The sequence below is a fragment of the Prionailurus bengalensis genome, chromosome X, assembly GCF_016509475.1.
Source record: "Prionailurus bengalensis isolate Pbe53 chromosome X, Fcat_Pben_1.1_paternal_pri, whole genome shotgun sequence".
NCBI classification, from domain to species: domain Eukaryota; kingdom Metazoa; phylum Chordata; class Mammalia; order Carnivora; family Felidae; genus Prionailurus; species Prionailurus bengalensis.
In genome coordinates, this window is record NC_057361.1 from 108,260,425 (window position 1) to 108,280,975 (window position 20,551).

Below are 20,551 nucleotides of genomic sequence, written 5' to 3' on the forward strand. Positions count from 1 at the left end.
AGCATATCTAATAGGCATCTCAAATTCAAACATGTCCCAAATCAAAGTCCTCATCTTCCCTTCCAAATCTACTCCTCCTTTAGTCTTCTCCATCTCAGTTAACAACATCACCTTTCCAGTTGCTTAGACTAATGGCTGTGCTGTCCTCCACAACACTTTTCCTCTCATACCTCATACCCAAACCACCAACAAATTCTGTTGGCTCAACCTTCAAGATAGTCCCCCAGTTGAGCCACTTATCACCTACACTTTCACCTATCCTAGTTAAACCTCTACTATCTTCCATCTGGATTGTTAAAACAGCTTCCTAGCTGACCTCCCTGATTCTGCCCTTGGTCCCCTACAGCTTATTTTCAAGACAGCAACTAGTGATCCTGTTAAGACTGTAATTAAGAATGTTTGTTTTTCTTTTTTCAATTTTTTTGAGGGACCTCTCCCTTTAAGTATATTTATTTATTTTGAGAGAGTGCCTGTGTGTGTGTGTGGAGGAGGGGCAGAGAGAGAGAGAGAGAGAGAGAGAGAGAGAGAGAGAGAGAGAATTCCAAGCAGGCTCTGCACTGTCAGCGCAGAGCCCGATGCGGGGCTCAAACTCACGAAACTTGAGATCATGACCTGAACTGAAACCAAGAGTCTGCTGCCTAACTGACAGAGCCACCTAGGCACCTCAGAATTTTTGTTTTTCATTGAGGTATAAAAGACTTCTCCATTCAAAATCCACTAATGGCTTCCTATCTCTGAGTGAAAGCCAAATCCTTACAATTGCCTAGAAGTCCCTATACTACATGGCCCACATCATCTCACAGGCCCCATCTCCTACTACAAGCTCCCCTGTCCAACACCCCCTCCACTGCAGCCTCATCGGTCTTGTTGCTGTTCCATGAGCCAAGCATGACCTTATTTCAGGACTCATTATTTCTACCTTGCATCACATTATGTTAGCTGATTTTTATTAGGTTAGGTTAAAAAGGTTTCCTTCAAATTCCTAATTTGCTAAACTTAAGTTTGTTTTTGTAAAGGTGAGATTCACATAATTTAAAATCAAAATTTAAGAACTCAACCATCTTGAACAATTCAGTGGCATTTAGTTCATTTACAATGTTGTACAACCACCTATATTTCTTTCCTAAACATTTCCATCATACCCCAAAGTAAACCGTGTACCCATTAAGTAGTCACTGCCCATTCCCACTTCCCCTCTCAGGCCCTGGCAACCATCAATCTGCTATCTCTATGGATGTATCTATTCTGGATATTGCACATAAATGAAATTATACAATATGTGATCTCTTGTGACGGGCTTTTCTCACATAGCATGTTTTTGAGGTCCATCCACATTGTAGCATGAATCAGTACTTCATTCCTTTTTTTATGGCTAAATATTATCCCATTGTATGAATATACCACAATTTATTTATTCCTTCATCTATTGATGGCACTTGAGCTGTTTCCATCTTTTAGCCATTGGGAGGAATGCTGCTATGAACATGCATGTACAAGTATCTGAGTCCCTGCTTTTTGATTCTTTTGGATATATACCTAGGAGCAGAACTGCTGGGTTATATGGTAATTCCACGTTTTAATTTCTTGAGGCACTGCTGAACTGTTTTCCACAGTTGCTGAACCATTTTACATTTCCACCAGCAATGTGTAGGGGTTCCAATTTTCTCTTCAGGGCTTTTGCATTTGCTATTCTCTCTGTGGAACACTCTTCCAATAGATAATCAAGTGGCCTACTTCCTCACTTCCTTCAGGTCCTTACTCAAGGTCCTCTTCCCACAGAGTCCTATCCTGACCACCAGATTTAAAATGGCAACCTCCCAACCCCAGCCCATACTTACCATCCTCCTTGCCCACTTTATTTTGCTCCGTTGCATTGATCATCATCTAACATACTATATAAATTTCTTATTTTTTATTGTCTTGTCTTCCGCCACTGAAATATAAGCTCCACCAGGGAAGAGATTTCAGTCTGTTTTTCCAGAACCTGGAATAGTGTTAGGCACATAGTAAGTGCTCAATAAGTACTTGCTGAACAAGGAAGTGAAGCCCAAAGAGATGTTTTGGCAAAGTGTGACAAAAAAGGACAAGAAGCTAAGTCTCTGTAGTTCGGAGGTTATTTTTCTAATAATGGTGATGGATTGAAACTGAGCCAATCACACCTTTATTCAGCTGTAACCTTTTAAAAAGCACACATGTGAGAGATGGCTATTTCTAAATCAAGTGAAAGAACTATTTAGAATACCCTGAGGGTAATGGGATCAAAATGTAGAGCTAATACTCATTTGCACCAATTAACACTCAACTAACTGCCTATAATAAGAAGCTTAGTAGTGACTGAAATGTTTTATTGAAACAAAGCAAAAAAAATGGTGCTACAGGATACAGAACTTTAAGAGTATTATACTTTGAGAAAATGAACCTAATACAAACTGTAAGAAACAGAATCTTATTGGAAGAACAAAAAGCTGTACCCCTATCTAAAATATTGCTATAGCAACAATGTGTTTTGGTTTATCATATTCTTGAACTATAACAGATCCAGAGAAAATATCTGTATATAAAAAGAGAATCTATGTTGAAACCACAAAGAAGTTATTTCTGGGTAAAAGCTTAAAACTTGGTGTAATTGGTGCTTAATTTTTCACTTGAAGATGGTTAATATGGCAAAAATTTATATGTTTTCATTACAATTTTTGAAAAGTAAAAAAAAAGATGGTGAATGAAAAAACATTCTAGAGGGACAGATATGGAAATAAAGACTCGAATATTGTCAAGTCTACTACTAAGAAACAAGTAGTAGTAGAAACACTACTAACAAACCACACTTTTAGAGATTTTGGAAAATCATTTACAGCAGAAATCAGTCTGGGGGTGCCTGGGTGGCTCAGTCGGTTAAACGTCTGACTCTTGATTTTGGCTCAGGTCATGATCTCATGGTTCATGAGTTTGAGCCTCCCGTTGGGCTCTGCACTGGCAATGCAGAGCCTGCTTGGGATTCTCTCTCTCCCCCTCTCTCTGCCCCTCTCCTGCTCACGTTCCCTCTCTCAAAATAAATAAATAAATAAATAAATAAACAAACAAACATTAAAATAAAAAAAATGTCTGGAAAATTAAAACTAATAGATTCCACATTTTTCACTGAATTACAAATAGATTACATAACAGGTGGTCATTGAAATTGACTTTCAATATGTCTCTGCTATAAGCTGAATGTTTGAATGTGATGGCATTAGGAGGTGTGCCTTTGGGAGATGACTGCATCATGAGGGTGGAGCCCTCATGAATGGGATTAGTAACCTTATAAATTAAAATGTTAATTTACTTTGAAAGAGAGAGAGGGCACCTGCAAGCCAGCTGCGCAGAGGGGAGGGGCAGAGACAGAGGCAAAGAGAGAATCCCAAGCTCTGACAGCATGGAGCCTGACACGGGGCTTGACCTCACGAACCATGATATCATGACCTGAGCCAAACTCAAGAGTTGGACGCCTCACCGACTGAGCCACCCAGGCGCCCCAATGTCCCTATAAATTAGATACAACAGAACTTTCTCCCCACTTCTGCCAGGAGGATGCAGCAATAACATGACCTTCTATGCACCAGGAAGTGGGTCCTCGCCAGATACTCAATCTGCCCGTGCCTTGATCATGGACTTTCCAGCCTCCAGAACTATGAGAAATACATCTCTGTTGCTCATAAGTTACCTAGTCAATGATACTGTTATGGCAGCCCAAAGGGACTAAGACAGTTTCAAAGTGCAAGTAAAAAGTATAAGAAGTTCTTATGTTAAGATGAAAAAACCACTCATGATGGAATCAAACAACTTCAAAGCCTGACCACCTTAATAGTTATTAAGATCACAAAGGGGCTTTGTCAGCCTCCAAAGTCCAAGAAATTAGTAAAGTATAAATAGTGAACTTTTAACCGTGCTGGAGGAAAAACTGCAAGATGCATTTGGTGAAGCTCTCAGTCTGTAGGCCAAGGAATCAGGCTTCCATGTAAGAAGCAAAGCAATGCTCCTAGTTACACGGTAAAATCTACAGCTTTTATATGACGTTATTTATGAGAAAATAATTCCTGAGGCACTTTACCAATACAAATTTTATTAAAAAAATAAGTAATAACATCAAAACTGTTCAGCAAATCTATATTCAATGTAACCAAAATAAACAAACACCAAATTAAAAAAAATATACATCTATATATATATGGGCAAGAAACAAGTGCATTTTTTGGTCCCAATATTTTCTGAATATATTATCTTTATCCAAAGGAATTACATTAATGGCTAAGAAGATATTATGTATTAGATGTACAGAAACATAACTTTAAAATTTGTTTTAAGGGTTGTAGGAAGTGTTTTTTGCCAATTCTTTATGTCTTTGAGCTCCTAATCACTAAGATAATGTTAATGATAGTCCCAAGACAGACAGAAGATGTAATCCTGTCTAGTGGTCTGAACAACTACCAAATCTAGAAGCTATCAATAGGTAGGTACGTGAAATTTGTAGAGAATTCTAAAGAATTTCTTGGAGTTCTTAACAAAACAAAACAAACACAAAACAAAAGTTTTAAAGAAAAGAGATAAAAGTGGACATAACAAACACACATCAATAAATTTGGTGAAGAACAACATAAAATCAAGATAAAATTAAACTTAAAAAAATTGAATATTAGTATTGCTGAAAACTCCTAGGATTAATACTGGATAAAACTTTAAATGACAGTACAAATAACTATAACTTTGGAACTGTAATTTTAGAAACTTATTTTCCAAGAACATGAAAGTAACCTTGGTTCCCTACACAACCAGTTTTTATATTCCTTGGACTGCATGCATACTAGACGAAGATTAAAGGGCAGCAGCCAAAATGATTAAACTCCAACTTGGACGTTGAAGCATTGATTTGATGGGCCTTTCTTGGTCAGAATGAACCCATAAGCGTAAGATCAAGAACCAAAGCCCCCAGTGGGAAGTTGTGCTCAATTTGGTGGGCCTTGAGGTCATCTCTGGCCAAATTAGCATCAGCCTTATGGGAGGCCAGTCATGAAGGAAGGGACTCTCCCCAAGATCTGATTTCTTAAGGCCACAATCTAGAGGAGGTCTCACAGTCAAATAATTCACATTCCTTGGAAAGAGAGAACAGGCATCAGTTGTGTCCATCGAAGGGGGACACTGACCAGGAGTATCCTGGACATTTTTTGAAATTTCTGTGTTGCTTCTGCATCTGAAAAATATGAAAAATAGAACAATGACAGACAAGGAAAGAGGAAAAAGACAGCTATCTGACCTAAAAATGTAAGACTTATAAGAAATTAACTAAGAAACCAGACAAAACAGACAAAGAAAATGAATAGCCATATCATTTGGAATGCAATATTCTGAAGGCAAGTACAGCAGAGAAAAACACAAACTATTTTAAGCAAAGCAAAAACGACCATGGCAACAAAAGCTATTTTTGGAGAGAGCCAACTGGAGAAAAAAGCTTATGTTAAGATATGTTAACCTGACACAAAGATAAGGTGGAATAAGAATCTAGTGCCATCTGAAAGCTGAAAAGAGCTGAATCAGAACTAGTGTCATGAACTGCTTAACCGCCTTCGTGTGAGAAAACACTTCAGAAGTTTGAACTTAGGAAACTGCCTTTGTGTAAGAAAACACTTCAGAACTTTGAACTTAGGAAATTCCAACTTGTCTTGCACCAGGTTGCACGAGCTCCATAGAGCAGGAATCTATTTCAACAAGCGCTTTAAAAACAAAAACAAAAACAAAATACTTTAATATTTTTCATTTCTATTAATGGTACATTTAAAAATGCAACAGTGCTAAAATCCATCAAAGAAAAATGCACGAAATGGAAATTAAACTTACTCAGACGAGGGTTCAGAAGTTGAGGTACTTTCAGGAACTGAAATTAGAAGAAGAGGTTTACATTTACAGTAGTATAGGTGATGAGTGACACCATCAGTTTAGTACGTAAGAGCCCATATTGTGGCTGATCAAAAGTACTGGAATAAGTATCAGAAATTCAAAGTAACACAATTATAAATACATACCATTCTCTATTACAACTTGGCAAGTATGAGTTTTACGCTGACTTAGGTGTTTAGCCATACGATCTAAGCCAGAAGAATCAGTTAGGAAGTCACATTTAAGGCACACTAGAGTAATGCCCCTATGAAGAAGAAAGAAAAGCAAAGGTTTTCATCTTTTATCCAAGTCCATAGGCACGTTCAATAATTATTTTTCCATGTAATAACTCTTGATTTGCTTTTTATGTGTTATGACCATCAATTGCCAATTTTGTTCTATAAGCCTGATTTATCTGAAATGGTACCTAGAAAATGACATAGCCACATTTAAGTTATGCTAACATTTACTGCTTTATAAACCACTTTCTCTCATACTGGTTGCTAAAGGACAAGAGTCAAGAGACCTAAAGCTTAATCGTGGCTCCACTAACAATTTGTGTAGCTTGTGCAAGTCACATTCTTTCCGTGCTTTGGCCCATTTCTGAGGACCTTCTTTCCACACACTCTACTGCTAGATGTGACGGATACAAGAGTGAACAAAAGAGGGCAAACTCTGTGGAGCCTATAATCTAGTATCTTATTTTAGAGGTGATAAAATTAGAAAAGAAATGGGAAGGCTTTAAAAGTAAATCATATAATTTAATTATTGTTATTACCAATTAACGAGCGTAAACATAGTTTTATAGTTCACTGGATGCTTTAAATTTAAGTACTTCGACGTGTCAAGGAATAAAAACCAGTAGCATACCTTAGACTGACTGCTCCCCTGTGGTTCTAGTCTTAACAGCCTGCTATACATTTATACCTGGGTGTCACGCCGGAACATCAAAAATGATCTTCATACACTGAAATTGTGCTTTCCTCCCCAGTGCCAAAAACCATTCCCCCTAACCAATCTCTCTTATGATGTCATGCTCCCAACACAATGGCTCAAAATTATCTCTGACTCTTTTTTTTCTTAAAATAGTCAATATTTCAAATATTTTATATTATTAACAATTTATTGAGCACTTAACTCTGTGCCATGCTGAGGGTTTTAGATATATTATCTTATCTGAATCCTATAACAAACCAAAGACGTAGGTGTTATAATTATTACTTTTTTATAGAGGACAGGGTCAGGTTTAAAAACCTATCAAGGCCAAAATTAGATTTGAAAGTGAGCCCTTTGATTTCAGAGCCCATGTTCTTAAACAGTGTAATACCACTTCACCACCTTAACCCAGATTCTTATTAAGTCAATGTTAACTACCATAATAATCTTAAACAGTCCATGTGCCTCCTGCAATTGCGAACTGCGAGATCATGACCTGAGCTGAAGTCAGATGCTCAACTGAGCCACCCACGCGCCCCTGCAAACCTTCTTATGTTACTGTAGTTACTTATATTCACACCTTAACATATATTGTACATTCCTTGAAGGTTGGACAAGCCTTCCTCATCACTGTCATCTTTATGGGAACTGCTACGATGTGTTATACATAATAGGTACACAATAAATTAAAAAAATGAACATTGCATTTTAACAAAATAATAATTACAAAATTTATTGTTCTATAGAATTGTAAATATGCTCAGTCTCATACACAGAAACTAATCAATTTTATATTTAAATCTGAGGCCCATCCAAATTGAGAAAAAAAGTCTCAGATCTTTAAAGTCATAGAATCAATTTAAGAATCAACCACACAACTGAGCTTGATAACAATGATGTAAAAATAAAATAAACGCTCATCTTTAGAATTAAAAAGTCCTTTTTCATTCTTAAAAATTCTATTTCCTTAAATTTAGTAATACTTTTAAAATAGCATGAACATATTTTTAAAATAGAATCAAACTTTCCTCTGCCTATGAACTGTTGGTCCAACATCATCCACATATGTAATTTTCAACATGTACATTAATTTACTCAAATATTTACAGAATGCCTACCATGTGTCAGGCACTATTCAATGCTCAGTAAACATATGGCATAGACAAATATCCAAACCACACACATTCTAGTGAGAAGACACAGATAATAAACAAAAGAGTGAAGTATACAATATGGTGGAAAGCAAAAAGTGAAGAAAAATAAAATAAATGGAGATAGGTAGTGGTGGGGATGGGGCCTAGGGGAAAGGATGCTATTTTAAATGGAGTGGTCAAAGAAAGTCTCACTCACTAGACTAGAGATTTAAAGGAAGGAACTGGCCATGCAGATATCTGGGGAAGAGTGAACAAGGCAGAAGGAATAATGAATACAAAGGTCCTGAGATGTATCATCTCCCATTCCGCTTTTCCATTAATCCAAAGCATCAAAACAAGTACTGGCTAAACTTAAGTCTACGTCTTAGCCATAAGACATCTTGATGCTACCAAAATCTTGGCACTGATATTTCAAATAGCAATGACAACATGAACAAAATAAACAAAAGAAGATGAAGTAAAAAGAAAGCAGAAGAATGTGGAAAAATGATGCATAGTGGATTCTGAGCTAAGCGTGTGTGGTATAATTAGGGTTAATTATCAGTGCCTTTCAAAATGTTCATCAGCAATTCCTTTTGTAGAGTAAATAGGTTGTGTACTTTATTTAAAAATGAAAAAAAAAATTCCAAGAATTATGAAGGCTATATATTGCTCAAAATCAAAATGTGTTAGTCAATTTACTAGATTATTTTAAACCTCTTTTTAGGGGCGCCTGGGTGGCGCAGTCGGTTAGGCGTCCGACTTCAGCCAGGTCACGATCTCGCGGTCCATGAGTTCGAGCCCCGCGTCAGGCTCTGGGCTGATGGCTCAGAGCCTGGAGCCTGTTTCCGATTCTGTGTCTCCCTCTCTCTCTGCCCCTCCCCCGTTCATGCTCTGTCTCTCTCTGTCCCAAAAATAAATAAAAAACGTTGAAAAAAAAATTAAAAAAAAATAAACCTCTTTTTAATCTTCAAATATTTTTTATTTTATAATGTAAATCCATGAAAGTTTCGCCTTATTGCCTAACACCACTGAAACAAAGTTTAGCCAGAGAATATAGGCTATTTCTGCTTTGTTCTATGCTATAATGAAGAGAACTGTATTATGTCTGGTAGTAATCACTTCATTTTCCAAACAAGGTACTCAAGAATCAGGTTAAAAAAGTTACTAGAAAAAAAAAAAGTTACTAGAATTTTTCAATAGAGAAAATGGAAAAAGATCAACTAGTTACCTGAGAATTCCGGAATGCTTCTTAAAAATATAAAACCGTTTACTTGGATGGTTGCTATGAGAGCTGGAAAAAGAACAGACAGATGAGATGTTATTATACAGTAATTCATATTAATTTTATGAACATATTTCAAGCACATGTTTAGTTTCTTAGCTTTGAATAAAAGATCATGAGCTAAATTATTAAAATTCTATTATTCATCTGTTTAATTCAAGATTAAAAAAATGTTTATTTATTTTGAGAGAGAGAGAGAGACAGTGTACAAGCGAGGGAGGGGCAGAGAGAGAGGGAGAGAGAATCCTAAGCAGGCTCAGTGCTGGCAGTGCAGAGTCTGATGCGGGGCTTGAACCTACGAACCATGAGATCATGGCCCAAGCTGAAACCAAGAGTCAGATGCTTAACTGACCGAGGTACATAAGTGTCCCTAATTCAAGACTTTTATTTTGTATTTTCTTTTTTAATGTTAATTAATTAATTAATTAATTAATTAATTATATTGAGAGAGAGTGTGTGCATGCATGAGCAGGAGAGAGGGGCAGAAGAAGAGAGATATTCTCAAGGAGGCTCAATGCTTAGCACAGAACCCAATGCGAGGCTCGATCCTACAACCTTGGGATCACGACCAGAGCTGAAATCAACAGTTGGATGCTCAACTGACTGAGCCACCCAGGTGCCCCTTCCTGAGAATATTCTTAAATGATCAGTACCCTCACCATTATTTAAAAAACCCTCAAAGCTAAAAATGCAAAGAGCATAAAATTAAATTTTTTCAACTATTAAGAGTTGAAAACTATTTATTTATTCATTTTTAGAGAGAGAATTCCAAGCAGACTCTGCACTGTCAGCGTGGAGCCTAATGTGGGGCTCAAACCCACAAACCATGAAATCATGAGCGAAGCCAAAACCAAGAGTCAGACGCTCAACCGACTGAGCCACCCAGGTGCCCTAAGAGTTGAAAACAGTTTAAAAGGTATTTGCTAATAACGTATTTTGCTATAATATAAATTGTTATGAATAATAATTATCACTTTCTTATACTTATTAGCAAGGGGAGAGAATCTGAATGATCCTTGAGGTAAATGCTACTTGGGATAAATTACATTACTTGCCATCAGTAAAATGAAACATTTAAAGAATCTTTTGCAATTATTAGGAGAGCCTTTAGGGAAAGCGAATTAAAGAAAACAGAGCTCTATGCACAGAACAAAAAAAACACTAACCAAATTTTGCAACAAATGGTAATAGCTTTTATATCCCCTTCTAAACTGAGAAGGAAAGCTTTCCTGTATTAGAAAACCAGACAGGATTAACAAGGACTAGCATACAACAGTATCCAAAAGTGTGGTTCATGGACCAGCAGCATCCATACCCCCTGGGAAATCATCAGAAATACAAAGTCTCAGGTCCCATTCTAGACCTACTGAATTCATCGCTGGCAGTGAGGCCCAGAAATCAGTTCAAGTTTTTCAGGTGATTCTATGCAAGCTACAGTTTGAGAAACACTGGCCCTAGCTTGCACTGACAGACCCAAACCAGCCAACACAACAGATCAATGATTATGCTGAGACACAAGGTAACTATCACCAGCATACCACCTATGCATGGGAAAAGGAAGATTCTGGCTAGTTATAATCCTGTGAAAACAGCTGCAGAATAGGTGCCATGATGAATGCAAAGAACTGTTTCTCAAGTAGATAAGACAGGCACATATTTAATACGAGGCAGAATAGCTGAATTGTACAGAACTCAAAGGAAGGAATGATTCCTATTAAGTGGCTGTGGGGATCAGATTCCTCACAAAAGAAGGTAAACTGAAAGGGAAGGAGAGGGGGATTCCAAGGAATAACAAATAAGGAAAGACACTTTAGATACTGAATATGAAACAAACTATATGTTGGGGAAGATTAATTAATTTGGGGGGCCTGATTTGTGGTTATAGAGTTAGTATGGGCTGGGAATAAAGGTACTCAACCTCTAAGAAAATGAGGCTTCTGTGGATGCAGAGCTCAAATCTATGACAGAAGTCCACACTGGGTCAGGGTGTACCATTCAGGGGGAGGGTACCTGAGGCAACAAAGGAAGCAAGGCATCGCTGAATTAGGGGAAATGCAAAGGCCCTTAGAAAAGTAGAAGTGGAAGCTTTCGGTTCTATATGAGGCTAATAATAAGTGCTCTGTGTGTGTGATGACAATGCAATGTAGGGTTGGGGCTCACTGGAAAATAGGAGAAGGTTACAAAGGAAGCCTGAGGCCAACTGGAAATATGTGGGGACAGAACTGATATGGGAGGTCCTACAAGACAGCCAAGGAACCTATGGAAAATGGGAGACAGGAGGACGGAATGACCATGGGTTTAAGAAACACTAAAAATATTTTCCAATTTAATCTCCTATAAATTATGGGTAGAATTAAAGCTCCACTGGGGCAGTCGTGTGTTTGGCACAGAATAAAAGACCAGCATTCTTAATCGCTTTCAAAATACCAACAACATTTTTCACAGAACTAGAAAAAATAATCCTAAAATATGCATGGAACCACAAAAGGCCCCGAATAGCGAAAGCAATCTTGAAAAAGAAGAAAAAAACTGGAGGCATCACAATTCCAGATTTCAAGATATACTACAAAGCTGTAGTGTTCAGAACAGTATAGTACTGGCACAAAAACAGACACATAGATCAATGGAACAGAATAGAGAACCCAGAAATCAACCCACACTTACATGGCCAATTAATCTATGACAAAGGATGCAAGATACTGACAAAGACAGTATCTTTGATGAATGGTGCTGGGAAAGCTGCACAGCCACATGCAAAGAAATGAAACCGGACCACTTTTCTACACCACACACAAAAATAAACTCCAAATGGATTAAAGACCTAAATGTGACACCTGAAACAATAAAAATCCTAGAAGACAACATAGGCAGTAATTTCTTTGACACCAGATGTAGAAACATTTTTCTAGGTATGTCTCCTCAGGTAAGGGAAACCAAAGCAAAATTAAACTACTGGGACTACAACAAAATAGTCCAGAGACATTTTTCCAAAGAAGACATGCAGATGACCGATAACATGAAAAGATGCTTAATATCACTAATCATCAAGGAAATGCAAATTAATTTTTTTAAAAAGCTCTATGCCCAATATGAGGCTTGAACTCAAGACCCTGGAATCAATCTAAGCCAACCAGGCACGCCTGGGGAAATGCAAAGTAAAACCTCAGTGAGATATCACATTAACATCTGTCAGAATGGCTAAAATAAAAACCATGAGAAATAAGTGTTGGCAAGGATGTGGAGAAAAAGGAACCCTCATGTACTATTGGTGGGAATGCAAACTGATGCAGCCACTGTGGAAAAAAGTATGAAGGTTCCTCAAAAAAACAAAAATAGAATTACCATATAATCCAGTAATTCCATTACTGAGTATTTACGCCAAGATAACGACCCCTATGTTTACTGCACCATTATATTTATAATAGCCAAGATACGGAAGCAACTCAACTTATGTCCACTGACAGATGAATGGATAAAGATGTGGTGTGTCTATCTATCTATATAAAATGGAATATTACTCAGCCACAAAAGAGAATGAAATCTTGCCATTCGCAACAACATGGACAGACCTAGAGGGTATAATCCTAAGCAGAGTAAGTCAGCCAGAGAAAGAAATATACCATTATGATTTCACTGATATGTGCAAATTAAGAAACAAAACAAATAAAGAAACAAAAAAAGAGGCAAAAAACCCCCTAAACTCTTAAATACAGAGAATAAACTGGTGGTTGATAGAGAGGAGGGGGGAGGGGGATGGGCAAAATAAAGTGGATTAAGAGCACACTTATCTTGACGAGCACTGAGCAATATATAGAACTGTAGAATCATTATATTGTACGCCTGAAACTAATCTATGTTAATTATACGTCAATTAATGAAAACACCAGCATTCCTCCCAGCAGTATACTGAGAGAGACTGGCTGGGGCCTGGTTTAGGGCAACCACGGAACGGAAACCCCTGCAGTAGATGGGAGGCAGAGTTGTAAACTGCAGCAGGTAGACATTCAGGAAGTCATTATGAATGGTGGCAGATCAAGAGAGCACCACAGGCTTCAGAAACTTAAAGGGTATTATATTTTGCTGATGCTCCACACTTCTGCAAACGATACCTTGAGACAAACTGAGCTTAAAGAGTATTGGGGGTGATAGTAGTTTGGATCCTAGACAGACAATAATGTTTGACTTATTTTTGTTCTTCATAGATGCCAGTGGGTCAAAGATAAAAGTATCTGTCAAGCTGATGAAGAGATGGATCTGAGGAAAACTCAGCACTGAAATTGGAGGATTTACAGTAGAAAAGTAAAATAACATTCTGAGAGTGATTAAGGTACCAAGAAAGGGAAAGTAAAGAGGCAAGAAGGATTGAAAAAAAGAAAAAGTAATGAAATAAAGGTAACCTACTGGATGGAAGAAGATATTTGCAAATGACATATCCAATAAAGGGTTAGCATCTAAAATATATAAGGAACTGATACAAGTCACACCAAAAAAAACCAAACAATCTAATTAAAAATGGGCAGAAGACATAAACAGACATTTCTCCAAAGAAGATACCCAGATGGCCAACAGACACATGAAAAGATGCTCAACATCACTCATCATCAGGGAAATACAAATCAAAACCACAATGAGATGTCACCTTACACCTGTCAAAATGGCTAAGATCAAAAACACAAGAAACAACAGGTGTTGGCAAGGATGTGCAGGAAAAGGAACCCTCATGCACTGTTAGTGGGAATGCAAACTGATGCAGCCACTGTGGAAAACAGTATGGAGATCCCTCAAAAAGTTAAAAATAGAATTACCCTAGGATCCAGTAACCACACTACTGGTTTTCTACTCCCCCCCCCCCCCGCAAATGCAAAAACTCAAAGGGATACATACATGCATCCCTATGTTTATTGTAGCATTATTTAAAATAGCCAAACTATGGAAGCAGCCCAAGTATCCATTAACAGATGAACAGATAGAGAAGATGTGGTATATATATGTACACACACACACACACACACAAATGGAATATTATTCAGCCACAAAAAAGTATGAAATCTTGCCATTCACAACAATGTGGTAGAGCTAGAGAGTATTATGCTAAGTGAAATAAGTCAATCAGAAAAGATAGATACCAGATAATCTCACTCGTATGTGTAATTTAAGAAACAAAACAAATCAGCAGAGAGAGAGAGAGAGAGAGAGAGAAACCAAGAAACAGATGCTTAGCTGCAGAGAACAAATTGATGGTTACCAGAGGGGAGGTGGAAGGGATGGGTGAAATAGGTGATGTGGATTAAGAAGTGCACTTGTCATGACGAGGACCCAGTAATATATGGAATTGCTGAATCATCATCTTGTACACCTGAAACTAATATAACACTGTATGTTAACTATACTGGAACTAAAATTAAAAACTTAAAAACTAAAAAATAGTCTGAGGCAAAAAAAAGAAAAGGTAATGAAATAGAGAAGTAGCCAAAAGGGAAGAAAAAAAGTGATGGTAACAGTTTAAGTTGACAAGAAGATTTTCAAAAGTGAGTGATGAAAAGTATCAAATATTCTAAAGAAGTCACGGAAAAGTAAGAATAAAAAATAATGAATACGTTTAATGATTAGGATATGACTGATAACCTTTAAAGGGGAAGCTTTAACTGATAGGTGGGGGCGATACTCAAATTACAAAGGGTAAAGAAATAGCAAATAAGATAGTAAAGAAACTCTTGAAAATGTTGACAATAAAAGGAAGACAAGAAAATACACAAAGAAAACGCAAATCTCCTTCATTCTAGAAAAATACCTGAAAGTATTAGCAGGCAGAAGGAATGTGGTAGAAAGAGATGAAATGAAGGCACAAAATAAAGGAGTAAGGTTGTGGAGCAAATGGAAGAGATGAATGCAAATGAAAGCAGGATTAGCTTTCGAAAAGTGAGAAATGTCTTTTTCTGAGATACCTGGATAAAGGGGGAAAAACTTGCGATAGAAAAAAGTTAATCTTGGGAAAAATGAGAAGGATGACCTCTGGGTAGTTACTAGGAAAGAGACTAACAACTAAGAGACTAAAATAAAACCTTGAGGGTATTGAAAAGGATTTAAACAGGTGCTGCAGAAAAAAATAAAGAGGTCTTTTTAAAAACGCACAACCAAATTAAAGTTAAAAATCATGAATTCAGAGGGTTGCCTGAGTGGTTCAGTTGGTTAAGTGTTAGACTTCAGCTCAGGTCATGATCTTGTGGTTCCCGGGCTCGAGCCCTGCATTGGGCTCTCTGCTGTCAGCTCAGGGCCTGCTTCGGATACCCTGAAATGTCCCCCACCCCCCCTCCCTCCCCTGCTTGCACTCTCTCACTCTCTCTCAAAAATAAACATTTTTTTTAAAATTTTTTTTCAACGTTTTTTATTTATTTTTGGGACAGAGAGAGACAGAGCATGAACGGGGGAGGGGCAGAGAGAGAGGGAGACACAGAATCGGAAACAGGCTCCAGGCTCCGAGCCACCAGCCCAGAGCCTGACGCGGGGCTCGAACTCACGGACCGCGAGATCGTGACCTGGCTGAAGTCGGACGCTTAACCGACTGCGCCACCCAGGCGCCCCCAAAAAAATAAACATTTTTAAAAAAAAAATCATGGATTCAGAGATAATTAAATCAAACACAGTTTGGTAGTTTGGAAAGCAGCAGAGAGAAAGATCAAAAAGGGTAAGAGATTCAAGGATAGTAAGGTTAAACATGACTGAAGATATAAAAGATTCTAGGACAAAAAGCAAGCAACATTCAAAACAGATGACCTTAAGGGTGAGGTTGATATCAAGTTTGGTGCTGCTGCACTGGAAAGAAGGGTCAAGACTCAAAATCATCAGGTAATGAGAACTCAAAATGAATAAATATTGTATATGATGAAGTACATTGGGACAGTGGTAAGGAAGGGGGGTAACAGGTAACAGAGGTCTTGTTATGATCTATCTGCAAGAAAACCACTTTATTTCTGACTGAAAATACATGGAACAACCTCAGTTTGAAAAATCAACTTAGCATATTTATATCTGAACAATTCTTACATATTTTTAAAAAATCCTTCCTGAAAGAATAAAGTAAGCTACTACTAATGAGGTTCAAATGAAAGTAGTGAAGTAGTGTGGTCTCTGAAGTTTTTCTCTAGCACAGAGTACATGGTAGGTGCTCAAACTGAACTTTTGTCTGAAAAGGAATTCTAACAGCAGCATCATGACTAAAATATACCTATAGTCTCTCACTTCACATTTCATTGAATGAATACAAAGATAAATGGCTTGAAAGGCTAATGGACAGAAAGATGGATGAAAGGGAAGGGGCAGAAGGGAGGGAGAAGGGAGGAAGAGAGTCCATTCATGAGAGTGCCAATATTGTTCTTAGCATCTTTGACAAACCTGGAGTCTCTCAAAGTGACTCCTTTGAAGAGGCTAACACTCTTGTGGTTACATGTATTTATTTGACAAATATTTTAAAAACATTAAAAATTTTATGTTTGAAAATACCACTTCTTAAAAGACTTAGAAAAACAAATTTCCTAACAAACCTATTCTAATTTCATTGGTCTAACTGCTCTTAAAACTTTTGTCCCCTTAATTTCATTAGGTATTACATTGGAAAATGATATTAAGTAATATCCTAGATGTTCCCTATTGCTAGATCCTTTTAGCCCCTTATGTGACAAACTGGCTTCTAAAAAAACAACTTTATTTTTAAAAAACAAAATTGTTAAATAGCAATTTTGATTGGTGGTGTACATGTTTAACTTACCTCACCATATGATTTATAAAGGCTTTGTTACAGTTAGTGTTGTATTTGCAAAAATTACAGTGGATATATATTGAAAAGTGGCTTGCAAAATCTTTTATTTTGGAATGACACTCAATGCACTTGTGAATTCCCCGACGGCACCTTATGGAGACAGAAAAAAAAATAATGAAAATTTCTCATAAAACAAAAATAATAAGGTAAAGCCTTAACATTTTATTAATCAAAGCTAAGATGTTTAAATTAGCATCTTTAAATAGAGACATAATTTGAAAATTTGATTGGAAACAATAAGCTAGAATAAGTGTCAAAAATCAAACACCAGTTAATGTTCCCTGGAATAAAACGACTGCATTAATCAATTCAATTATTACAAGATATAAGCACAAAATAGAAGACTAGTGTAAATGATGACAACTGTACAATGAACGCTAATTCTAGTTCTGCTCTGCAGTTGTAAAAAGTACCTTTTTATTATCTTCTAGGCCTTTAGGCCAGACAAATGATCATCATGTCAATGTACAAGGGAGCTCTGTGATATGGTAAATTATATTAAAATAAACCTTTAATATTTAATATTCAATAAATATTACATATCAGGAATAAAAGATATTACCTTAAGTTCTTCAAAGCTATGCTGATTTTATTCTTTCTGTTGCGTTGTTTCTTTTGTTTACAAGAGGTTTTTTTGGTCTTATATTTAGATGCAACTCTACCTTGCCTTTTGGCATGAGGTTTACTTGCACTGGATACAGCTGCATGAGGCCTACTTGTCTTAGATTTACTTGTAGTAGATTTTATATTTTTAGCAGTTGTACTTTTAGACCTTGGAGGTGAGATTTGAAAAGAAGAAGTGCTTGGAACACTGCTACTGGGAGATGTAGTTACTGGTTTTGAATGAAGAGGTCCAACTGAGGCTCGAATAGTAACCTATAATAATGAAGACAATATATACATATTTTAGAAAATTAATCATCGCATTAATATTAAAAAGATTACTTCATACCTTGACATTATGGTCAATTGGTTTTTGAAAAGGGTACCAAAACAACTCAGTGGAGGAAACAATAGTCATCAAACAAATGGTGTTGGAACACAGGATAAATAGATGCAAAGAACGAACCTGGATCCTTATCTCATACTAGATGCAAAAATTAACTCAAAGTGTATCAAGAATCAAATTGTAAGAGCTAAAACTGGAAAACTCTTAGAAAAAAGCATAGGAGTAAATCTCCATGATTTGGGGTTAGATGATGACTTTTTAAATATGACAACAAAAGCACAAGCAACCAAAGAAAAACATTAACTGGACTTCATAAAAATTTTAAACTTTCGTGCTTCAAAGGACACTGTTAAGAAAGTGACAAGACACCCCACAGAATCAGAGAAAATATTTGCAAATCATATTTCTAATAAGGGACTTGTGTACACAAGATATAAAGAACGCTTACAACTCAGCAAAAAGACAAATAACTGAATTTAAATATGGGCAAATGATCTGAATGAACAAGCATTTCTTTAAAGATATACAAACGGCCAATAAACACTTGAAAACATACTCAACAATCATTAGTCATCAAGAAAATGCAAATCAAAACTCCAGTGAGGTATCACTTTAGACCAACTAAAATGTCTACAGTAAAAAACAGATTAATAACAAGTATTAACAAGATGTAGAGAAACTGCAATGCTCAGCTCATATATTTCTGGTAGGAATGTACAAGGGTGCAGTGGCTTTGGAAAACAGTTGGTAGTTCTTCAAAATGTTAAACTTAAGAGTTATCATATGAGGCGCCTGGGTGGCTCAGCTGGTTAAGTGTCTGACTCGATTTCAGCTCAGGTCATCATTTCATGGTTTGTGGGTTCAAGCCCCACATTTGGCCCCACACTGACAGCATGGAGCCTGCCTGGGGATTCTCTCTCCCTCAAAAATATAAAAATAAAAACTTAAAAAAAGAGAGTTCTCATATAACCCAGCAATTCCACTCCTTAGTGTTCCACTCCTAAGCAATTCCACCTAAGGGACATGAAAAAGTAAGTCCACACAAAAACTTGTACATGAGCTTTCATAAGAGCATTATTTACAACAGCTAAAAAGTGCAAACAACCCAAATGCTCATCAAATAATGAATGGATAAATCAAATAAAAAAGAATAAATTACTGATACAAGCTTTAATATTGATGGATCTCACAAATGTTACGCTAAGTGAAGGAAGCCAATCATAAAAGACCACATATTGTAGGATTCCATTAAAAATTTTTGTTTCCATGTTTATTTTTGAGAGAGAGACAGAGCACGAGTAGGGGAGGGGCAGAGAGAGAGGGAGACACAGAATCCGAAGCAGGCTCAAGGGTCTGAGCTGTCAGCACAGAGCCCGAGGCAAGGCTTGAACCCACAAATCATGAGATCATGACCTGAGCCAAGGTCGGATGCTTAAACTGACTGAGCCACCCAGGGGCCCCTATATGATTCCATTTTTATGAAATGTCCAGAATAGGAAAATCCATAGGAACAGAAAGTAAAGTTTGCCTAGGGCTGGTGGAGGGGAAATAGGGAGTGACTCCTAACAGGTATAGGGTTTCTTTTGGGGGTGACAAAAATGTTCAAAAATGGGTTGTAGTGATGTTTGCACAACTCTGTGAATATGCTAAAAACCACTGAATTATATCTCAATAAAGCTGTTTTACCAAAAAATCACTGCAGTTCAAAATTTAAATATCATTATTTTGAAAATGGTAAATATAAACTACAATCAGTTAAGTATCCCATTTATTCTAAATGGTCATACCAATTAAATGACATTTACCTCATTATTTATTTACTGTTGTAAATTGCAGTTTTGTATTGATAGCGTTTCTATGTTAACAGATATTAACGGATAATTAGGAGTTAGTGCAAATTATATGAATATCAAAAAAAGCACATTCCATGTCTTTTTTATTCTCTGATATAACTAAGTAGCTTTCACAAACACAGAAGTCAAAATTTAAATCTCAAAACCAGAAATAATAACCTTGGAAAGTCCTGCATTACTCTTTGGTAACTATAAAACAGATCTCCAGTAAATGTGACCTGCTCTATCTGGAGGCTCATTGGTCAGGATTTATAATTCCAAAGGTTATTGTGGAGGTTACATCAATTAATTATACAGAATGAAGAGTTTGAAAATATTCAGAATTTCCCTAAAGGGAACTAACATAACATTTATCATTTAGTATTCAAAAAAGGTGATGTTCGGTTATACCCACTGATTAATAATGGAAAACACAGTTGCCTATTAACATTCTCTTTAATCACTTGACTATACTACTCCCATGTACTTGAGGACCAGCCAATGAGGAAGTCCTTTGAAATACATGTGACCTGGTATCATACAAAAAGCACTGGATTAGGGGTCAAAAGACCCAGGTTAAATCTCAATACTACCTCTTGCTAGCCATTTGACCTTGAGTAAGTAATTTATCCTCTTTAAGCCTCCTCATTTATAAAATGGAAATAATACCTGTCTTGTCTACCTCACTAAATT

General features: G+C 36.8%; 1 protein-coding gene across 2 annotated transcripts in view; it reads right to left on the reverse strand.

Annotated features, from left to right (window-relative positions):
- Positions 1-4,082: 4,082 nt before the first annotated feature.
- Positions 4,083-20,551, reverse strand: part of ZNF280C (zinc finger protein 280C) — a 61,978-nt gene continuing 45,509 nt past the window's right edge. Inside the window, exons 15-20 of one of the 2 annotated variants that reach the window (XM_043571647.1) lie at positions 17,640-17,953; positions 17,027-17,167; positions 9,208-9,270; positions 6,054-6,172; positions 5,869-5,905; positions 4,083-5,744 (exon numbers count right to left, since the gene is read on the reverse strand). In XM_043571647.1, coding sequence (XP_043427582.1) covers positions 5,735-5,744; positions 5,869-5,905; positions 6,054-6,172; positions 9,208-9,270; positions 17,027-17,167; positions 17,640-17,953 — 684 coding nt within the window. In that variant the 3' untranslated portion in view covers positions 4,083-5,734. Of the gene's footprint in view, positions 5,745-5,868; positions 5,906-6,053; positions 6,173-8,579; positions 8,694-8,933; positions 9,271-17,026; positions 17,168-17,639; positions 17,954-20,551 lie in introns of those variants that run through there. The other variant, XR_006295811.1, reaches the window with a different exon arrangement.